Source organism: Acartia tonsa, chromosome 13 (assembly GCF_053477335.1).
Source record: "Acartia tonsa isolate MP-2025a chromosome 13, ASM5347733v1, whole genome shotgun sequence".
Taxonomy (NCBI): domain Eukaryota; kingdom Metazoa; phylum Arthropoda; class Copepoda; order Calanoida; family Acartiidae; genus Acartia; species Acartia tonsa.
In genome coordinates, this window is record NC_137272.1 from 35,086,134 (window position 1) to 35,096,210 (window position 10,077).

The window sequence follows — 10,077 nt, forward strand, 5'->3', positions numbered from 1 at the left end:
AGCAGTTTCATAAAAAAACATTAAACTAAAAAAAAAATCACAATACTTTTTAAGATTTATAACGGGGAAATCTAGAAATCTATATAGCACCTCAACAAATCTTAATGAAACATTGTAGAGATATGTAAACAGTGAACTTATTTAATCCCTAAAAATATTATCCGTCTATCTTGAATAGGAGCAAAAAAAGTCATAAAAACTTAAAAATCTAAGAATCGAAATAGCACCCCAACCAATTGATAAACTTTATATAAGTATGCAGAATATTAAAGTATCCAATCCCTGAAAATTTTAGCCGTTTATTTTGAATATGAATTGAGAAAATCATGAAAACTTAAAAATGTAGGAATCAAAATAGCACCCCAACCAATTGATAAACTTGATAAAAGTATGCAGAATATTAAAGTATTCAATTCCTGAAAATTTCAGCCGTTTATTTTGAATATGAATTGAGAAAATCATGAAAACTTAAAAATGTAGGAATCGATATAGCACCCCAATTAATTGTCGAATCTTAATGAAACTTTGTGAAAATGTGAGGAATGTTAACATATTTAATCCCTCAAAATTTCAGCCTTCTATCTTCTATAAGAGCTGAGAAAATAACGTTTCCTTCTTCTGTCTCTGGCGGACAGACTGGCGGACATTTTGAATTATAGAGTAGTTCGCTACTAATAAACATTAAACCACCGTCATGTACGGTAGGCAGGCACGGAAGCCACCAATATTTAGATTAGACTTGCTTCAGCTTTTGTGAAAAAAAAATGATTCTAGAATACCTAATTAAACATACAATATAGTAACTATATTAGAGTTGCTACGGTGTCTAAACCTAACTGTTACAGTAATCATGAATATTTGAAATAAATATGCCTTCAACTACTACCAGAGTATCTGTTACGGACGTGCAGACGGCCAGACTCTAGATTTGCTTTTTAAATTACAAGTGGCTATGCCTCTAGAGGTCTCCAGGGGTTGGGAGGTGTTATCCTTCCCCAAAATGCTACATGCATTGTAAGAGAAATTCATATTGGTTCAACGGTTAGCAATATAATTCGGTACAAACAGACATATATTTAGACTCACAGACATCCTGTTACTTTTTATAAGGATAATAATAATTTCTAAATCTGCATTACCTGAATGATGAGATAAAAGATGCAAAGGCAAAGATGCAACAAAGAATAACGGCTCGTGTTACAGGATGCAGCTGAAAATTAGCAACAAGATTAGTGTCATAAAAACTATTACAAGTGAAAAAAAAATTAACAGTCTTCATCATGTTCACAACCGCGACCGTGGCTCAACACGTAGCGCATCCGCTCGTTGTCGGAAAGGTGATAGGCTCGAATCTCGGGCCGACACCGCGTCATAACGAAAGACGTAAAAAATGATTCCTTCTGCTGCTATGTCAGATGCGCGACATAAATAGTTAGATTAGGAGGAATGCCTTGGCCCAAAACAGGCGCAACTCGTTACCATGCACTGTAGGGACTTCTAAAGGTTTTGCATCACAAAGAGTTGGTTGTTAAAAAGGTCCTTGAGTGCAATCCCGCCTGTACGAGGTAATTAAAGGTAATTATGTTCACAAATACCAACTCCATAGAAATCATTGTATTACGAAAAACACACTACTAGTTAGGAAGACAATTACTGTATAGAACGAATAAAAGTTAATTTCGAAGATATCTGTAAAATTTTTGAACAGAGAGATAAACTTTTTCAGACCAGTTTTATTTTGAAGTCAAATACAAATTACAAAAAAGCATACGCGTTTTTAAAGATATACATTTCTTCCAATAATTGTGAAAAGATCAATATAGACGTTAACGGGATATTATTGGACACACGATCTAAACTATTAATTCATTGTAGTGGATTGTTTCCTTTTACAAATTAGAGTGCTTACATTCAAGGACGTCCAAGCTTGTTTTCAGGGAGGGGTGGGGGGAGTAAACACCTCTTTACCCCACCCCTCCTAGGACCATTTATTACCTGTTTTCGCCTACTCCCAAATATTAGAGACCTCATTTTGATTTTATTTATACAGTTGTGGGGTAAGTGTGCTTGGATAAGTATGTGCGCCCTTTATTTTCTTCGTACAAGAGATTTTTTCAGAGGTTAGAGCATTTTTCTGAAATATATATATCATTAGATTAATTAAGATTTTGGTTTTTTAAATTAAAAGTAATAATATTATGAATATATCACTTTACTTTTTTTAATACCATACAAGCGACAACTTTAAAAGAATAGGTGTTTGGTTAAATAAGTGGCATGCACAGGGTTTTGTCAGGGAGTACCCGAAAATTCCGACACCCCCTTTAAACCAAAATCGAAGAATTATATAGGGGTGTGAGCTTTTGAGGGGTATATTATTGACAGCAAGAGGGGTATTATTTTAGAATATACACAAAAAGTTAGAAACTTAGTCTGAACATCATATAATATTCAAATCTAGTTTAAACCCTCCCTCTTGAAATTAAGGAGGGGGATGGGGGGGGGGGGGGGGGGTTGACTGTTTCATTGACACTCCCGTGGCTGATTTAGGGAAGAGTAGGGTGTGGACCTATACGAGGGTGAATCCATCTTCTGCACGCCACTGCACTGGGTTAAATCAATAATTTAATCAAAATAATGATAAAATCAAATCTTTGCTAAAGTCAAGGTGACTAAAAATTGCACATTTAGAAGCTTCACCATTTATTTCCTTCTAATGCTACAATTTCCAATATGGCTTTAAATTCGATTAATTTCTGCTGACTATAAACGGAATTGGATTCTTAAAAAAACTTTGGCTCACTGCCTCACTAAAATTAGTGAGGCTCGCTAAAAAAAATGTGAAGAAACCTTCAAAATCGCATTAAAAATCAACAAAAATTAACCAAAATCTTATTTTGATAACCCTTTTTATGATTTTATTTAATTTTTGTAGGTTTTTTTATACGATTTTGGAGGATTTTTCATAAAGAAATTTAGCGAGCCTCACTAATTTTAGTGAAGCATTGAGCAAAAAAGTTTTTTAAGAATCCACCTCAGGTTTAAACCGAGTTTAATAAAAAACATGTATGGTATTTTTATATAAAACTGATCACAAACAAGAAATGATTGATATATTTTTACATATACGCAGACAACTACCTATAATAAATACGTTAAATATATAGTAACATTGTAAAAAAATATACATACTTTTAAATAAAATGCTTAGTTCAATTATAAAAAATCCCGGCTTAAAATTGATTGCCAAATTGATTTTAACATCAGTTTAACAACATCACTTTACAATTGTTATGAATATCATAAATTTAATGGAACACACAAAAATTTAACATCTGTTTGAAAACTATTTTTTTTACGAACCGTTATGATTCTGTAATTGTATGCCTGTCCGTTCGTCAGTCTGTACGTCTTTTTGTAAGAGTGAATTCAAAGTTGTTTTTATTCCAAATTAATGCTTTCTTTTTTTTACGATACATAATATTTTCTTATCACATAATAACCTTATTCTAAATATAGTGGTGTAACACACATAATAATATTAATAGTATATAATTTAGTAATTTTCTAGTAATAACTAGTTAGTCATATATATGTAGTTATTTATCGCACCGTATTATAAACAGCTTTCCGCGGATTTAAAAATGTACAATTATAAGATTAGAACCAGTCATTTTTAGCCCAGAGATGGCGAAGACCCGGGATAAAAAAACTGGATTTAATCTTATGAATGTGCATTTTTATATTCGTAGGAAACTGGATATAAAACGATGCTATACATAGTTTTTTTAGTGCCATTAAGAACCGGTTGTAATCCACCGGATATTAATCGGTTTCGAAGCGATACTGGAAGTTATACTCCTTTACTAATGAATGGAAAACTAATTGTTACAACTTTTATTTTTTCTTTAGATTTTCTCTAGTAAATGAACAATACATGCAGTCAGTAGCCAATATCTTACCCCTTTGCTTTGCTTTGCTATGATTAGGGTAAGTCCGTCCGTCCGTCTATAAGCACAAAAAGTATTTAATATATGTACACATTAACAACTGCCTATTTTATATCACTTGTATTTGTATGTTAAAGAAAATTTATCTGTAATTTGATATTCATCGATCATATGTTTATGCAGGAAGTCAGGAATAGGACGATATATTTAAATTTTATTAATATTTTTATCAGTTTTAGTTTAAAATCATATTATTTTCAAAAATGTTTCTAGCCTATGAAGATTATTACGTCGTCTAATATGGCTGCGGCTGACTGTATATAATGGCATCTCTGATAGTTGTTGCGACATTAAAAATAAAAGTCAATATAACCACTTTAGTTTAATAAGGATTGTATTTGGTTGCATATCCCTTCTTTCCTGACGTTAACAAATAAATGTACAGCTTAAGTTTTTACTATAATTATTCAGTTCATTAGCTTAAAAACAGTTCCAAGAAACTAAATGCATATTAATCAATCAAAATGTAGAAAAATAAACAAGGAAAATCATTTGCATGAATAATGCTATAATGCTTAACTTTTAAAAGTTAGTTATTTATGTCTTGATTTATAAAAAACATTAAATTGTCTGCTGTAATTTTAAGTAATTTTTTTGTTAGGTTTTTACTGATTTACTTAATAAGCCATAATTGTTCTTGTAATTAAACTATTCTAAATGGATAAATGTATTTATTTAGTTGTATGTACAATTATCAAAATTAGTCCCAATATTTATTAAAAGTAATGAAAGGGGGGGGGGGGGGCAGACATTGGACTGTAAATTACAATGGTACCCAACAGTATCATATTAAATATTTGGATCTACTGCAGTTCACGGTAAAATATTGCTGGTAACGAATATTGCCAAAAATCTTTGAATTTTAAAGGCTGCTAGCTGCCAAACGGCTAAACGCACAGATCATACCCGCACAACATTTTAAGCGGTATAAGAAGGCATACAAATAATCTGGAGTAGCCTAGATCCAATGATGCGCAGGGAAAGCTTCACTGAAGAAAAAACGCTTAAAATAGGCCTTTATCGCGCATTTCTCTGCACTGCGAGATAATTATGCATTATTGATTTATGGCTATTCCAGATTATTTGTAGGCCTTCTTATGCCGCTTAAAACAGTGTGCAGACATGATCTGTACGTTCAGCTGTTTGGCAGCTAGCAGCCTTTAAAATTCATAGATTTTTGGCAATATTCGTTACCAGCAATATTTTACCGTGAACTGCAGTAGATCCAAATATTTTATATATAAAATATTACATCAATAATAAAGCATTGACCTTCTACATTTTATTTATAATTATGTCAATATTTCTAAAAAAATATGCTTTTTATCAATTGACCCTTTTTTTTAAAGCTTTTAAGCTTTGTTATATACGTGTTGTCATCCTTGATTTCTTGAAAATTAATTGAAGCTTAATGAGCTTAGTATAAATATTTAATGTCCCCATTACTAGGTTTAATTATCACAAAATATCAATATAATATTTTAGGCAGTATCCCTTATGACACTTAGTTGAGCAGTGAACCACCCCTCTGACTCTCTCATTAAAGAGAAATAAAAATAAAGATGGAGGGAGTGCGTTGTCTGTTGATGATATAGTAATAATTTATTGCTCGGCATAGATTAGTTTAGGATATTTTGGTAATGGCAGACCCGCTAGGTGAGATATGGAGAAAATATTAGAACAAAATCCTAAATATTTTTCATTGTATAATTACTATAACAAGTCAAAGTCTTGTAAAAACTTCGGTGAATAGTAAATCTCAATATTTCTTTTAAAATTTAGGGGGGGGGGGGTGAAGGTTTAATGGTCCACTTTTTGGTGTAAGGAAAAGCACCGATATTTCTAATATAATATTTGCTAAATTATTCTACCGATATTTGAGGTGTGGACACAAAATTTATTTTTCTTCATGTTTGTTAAGAGCAAACGGATTTTAAATAAATGGCCCAAAAAAAAGGTATTAGAATAGAGAAACACCACTTTAATTTAATTAATTTTCAGATCATCTCCAAAATAGAGTGAACTGGGAAATTGACTTTTATTTCGCTAATAACCCCCCTAATACTAAGATTTCATAAAAAAATGTTCAACTAGAGTAGCCAGAGGTAGCAGTTAAAGATCTAGGATTAGTAAAGGGAAGAGATCCTCCTTACATTTCAGTATAAACAAGGATGACAACATCCATAAAAGCGAAGCACTGAAACAGTAGGACAAACGGACATGAATACTTATATAGTGTCAGAACTGAATATTCAGAATATAAATGTATAAGAGTCGAAGCAAAGTTGTAAGTAAATTTGTTGAAAAACTGCTTTATACAGGATTAAGTTTATGGACATACTTACATTTTTAGGACTTGATTATAGAGTTGCTACGCTAATAACAATATACTTTGTTGTCCTAGGAATCAATATACCAAAAATCAGATCAATCAGATGATTAGATCACATAAAAATTTGTTGTTAAAAAAGTAAAAAAATCAACATGTTTGAACTGGACGAATGGACATTTTGGTAATGATTATAGAGTTGCTACGCTTTCTAAATCGTACCTAATTACTAAAGGAATCACCATACAAAATTTGAAATCGATAGGACAATTCTAACATGCCTAAATTAACGAAAAAAAGCTATCCGTTACGGACGGACGGACCGACCCTAATTATAGAAAAACTTTGCTTTTAAAAAAGAAAAAAAAATTTGAGGGTATTTTTTTCAGGAGTGTTTTCTCTTAATAAAATGGAGGTACCCTCCCTCCGAATGAAAACATTTCTACTTTTTGCATTTATGCTTTAATTTGGTATTATTTTTTTCATAAATCATTAATCATAAAATAATTACATAAAATATTTGCTAAAACATTTATGAGATTTAAAATTCAAATTTGTCTTATAAAAACTGCTCAAAATAATTCCTACGAATAATATTATCTTGAAGTTAACTTGTGTACAACTATTTACTCTCAATGTAATTAAAACCATTTTTATGCAATTAGTCTCTCAATTTGTTTAACAAATTTGTATATTTGTAAAAATCTTAAAATGAATTAACATAATGGTCCTCTTAAGTAAGGTTTTATAGATAATATAGAAAATCATTCTGTTTATCTAATTAACTGCTAGACTGAAAGGATCATAACATACTGAATCTTCATTTTGGTCATGTACTTGGGTTTATTATTTACATAGTATTTTAAATCTTATTTGGAGTTTTTCCTTTTTTCTTTAAGAACACAGCTATACGAATAAATATGTATAAAGTCAAATTATAAATTGTAAAGGCGTAAGTAAAAATATTTTCACACATTTATTCAACATAACCTAAAGCTATTGTCATAATAATATTATATTTGATGGTATAATAATATCATTCAGTAATGCAATTTGATACATAGCATATCATATTTACATCACTGGGATGGAATACTAATATCTTTGTTCTATCTTATGCTTTAATATAGTAGTGTAGAGTTTGGTTGTAAGAAAGTGGTGTTTGGCATTGTCTGGGTCAGCTGACAGCTATCTTCAAGTTCCTTACCAAATAAAATAAATAAGCTTTTAAAGTATCTCAAGGCAGTCTCTACTATTATATTATTCACATTAAAGTCCCTTTTCAAAACACAAAAAGTCAAGAATCTACCAAAATTTACAATTTATGCTTACTATTTACAGTTTAAGAGTTTAATGTTCACTTTTATTATTTTCTTTGAAGACTTTAAATTTTAATGTCATATGGTAAGTAACAATGTAATTTGTTACACCTAAATATTTAGTGGTTGGTAAATAGACAAATAGTGTATTCTAAGTACATAAATGATAAATGGTTTTAACATTTTCAATATTATTCAACAATTTCCCTTTAATTTATTTAGACCCTACTTTATAAAATTATATATTTGGTTTCATTTTTAGAAAAAAAAATAATCATATATATTATAGTTAAAAATATATTATCTGAAATCATTGTGTTTTCATTTTTATCGCATTTTCTAGTAAAGTTTATATGTGTTTAAAAATTTTTTGGATTTAAAAAATGTTATTTTGTACTTTTTTTCCCAGCACAAAATTATTGAAGTATGGACCTTATGCAAAGGATAATTCCTATTTTTCTTGCATGAATGAATTTATATGTATACTCAAAGTAATGTACACTAACAAATTGGATTTCTTCATATTTGTACTTTAACCAACCTATTGGAATATATATTTGGTTAAGTAATGTTTTATATTTTAAACAGGAAAAGTTTCTTTTAAATTGATTTTTTGATGTGAAGTGTAAACTGTTTAAATCTTACTTTTCCATTTAGATTTTATCCTGTCAAATATAATTCAAAATTGATTTTGAATTTAGAATTTGAAAATCATTTTCCTTTTATATTGAACTCCTCAGTCAGTATAAAATGTTATGTAAATTGAGAAACCTAAAATGTAATTTATATTCTCTATTTTGTGTGGTAAGCAAAAAAGTTTGACATGAGAATGACTGATAAAATGGTAAAAATAGAAAGAAAAATGATAAATGGATTTTTAAGTTGAATATGGTGAAGTGAGTCTCTTATTAGAAATATTTGACTTATATAAAATCTAAATATAAAACATACATAATTTGGCAAGATCAGTTTTCAACCCTTACCATTACAACAATATTTTAGAAGGAAAATTATTTGCATAATTAGTTTCTTTGCTAAAAAAGTTTTGGAGGTAGGGGAAATACTAGAGCTGTGAAAATTAGTAACTATATATTGATGCTTTACAAAAAACTTAAACAGTATTATAGGGGAAATACAGACATATTCCATTTAAATGTACATTTAGAACTTTTAGATCAAGAGGGGAAGTTCTTTTTCAGGCTTAAACCTTTTTTTTTTATTTTCTTTGTCATTGAGAGAGTATAAAAAGTTTTATAGTAGCTTCGTCATTAATAAACAGTTTTGAATTGTGAAGCATTTTGAAATGTGAATAGTTTTGTGACAATATGGGCTTTGTCAGTTTTGTTTGTCCCTCTATCCAACACCTCAATTACCTAATAGATGGGACCACCACTACTCAAAATTGGTTTATTTTCTCTTACATAACTTGGATTAACTTACTCTCAACCAATTCTCTCCATGTCTTTACAACATAGAATAGAAAATTTATTAATGCTATTTCAATAACCAAAGCAAATCTAACATTTAACCCCCTATAATGGGTTAATGAAAGTGCACGTGAGCCCCACAAGATTATTTTGAACTCAAAGCCTTTTATATGAAAATATTAATTATAATTTTATATTAAAGTTATTATTACTACAATGATAGTATATAGTCTGTATTATTTTAGACAATTTGTGCATGGTAAAAATATTTATTATATGCCAAAAAATATTTAGAAAAGAAACGTTATGTTTAAACAATAGATTTATTTAACAGGTTTAACAACTAAGGAACACAAAGACGAGCAATATCTCCTTTTTAGTCCAGAATATTATTGATTTCACGAGGTTTGTCTGAAAGTTCTAACTAGATTTATTTTGGCGTTTCTGATTCATCTATCATAATGTGTGGAAGTGTTGAGACACTAAAGTTAACAATCTCAGTCTGTCAATCTGAGTTTCTAAAAATTACAAAAACACATTCCTTTTCTCCCAAAAGAAAATTCTTTCCTAAAGTTTTTTCTTCGGAGAAAATTTTTTGCCAAAAAAAGGAAAAAAGAAAATTAGATAGAATCTGAATATCTATTGGAGGTATAATATTTTTTTTAAAAAGGTGTACTATTTCTTTCATCTTCTGTAAAAAAAAACAAGGATGGAAATGTCCATAAGCATAATATTCATAATGTAGATTTTTTTTATATTTAAAAGCATAACTGATGAAAAATTCAGAATTCGAACTTTTATGCCGAATTGCCTCATATAATCTTTTACTTTTAAAGCACAATTTCTTTTTTTCTTACTGCATAATACTGCATTATACTTTAATTTTCTTCACTTTTGAATATTTGGTTTAATTTTTTGTTTTTTTTTATTTGGGCTGGAAATACACAAACCTCTGAAGGTGAATTATAGAGTAGCTGTAAATCAAAATTATT

The 10,077-nt window shown here is 29.6% G+C and overlaps 1 protein-coding gene across 5 annotated transcripts in view; it reads right to left on the reverse strand.

Moving 5' to 3' along the window:
• The window catches only part of LOC145303776 (putative sodium/potassium/calcium exchanger CG1090), an 85,567-nt gene extending 83,431 nt beyond the window's left edge, over positions 1 to 2,136 (reverse strand). For all 5 annotated transcript variants that reach the window (XM_080145385.1, XM_080145384.1, XM_080145387.1 and 2 more), the window contains exons 1-2: positions 1,996 to 2,136; positions 1,140 to 1,210 (exon numbers count right to left, since the gene is read on the reverse strand). In XM_080145385.1, the coding sequence (XP_080001511.1) occupies positions 1,140 to 1,210; positions 1,996 to 2,031 (107 nt within the window). In that variant the 5' untranslated portion in view covers positions 2,032 to 2,136. The remainder of the gene's footprint in view (positions 1 to 1,139; positions 1,211 to 1,995) is intronic.
• Between the last annotated feature and the right edge of the window lie 7,941 nt (positions 2,137 to 10,077).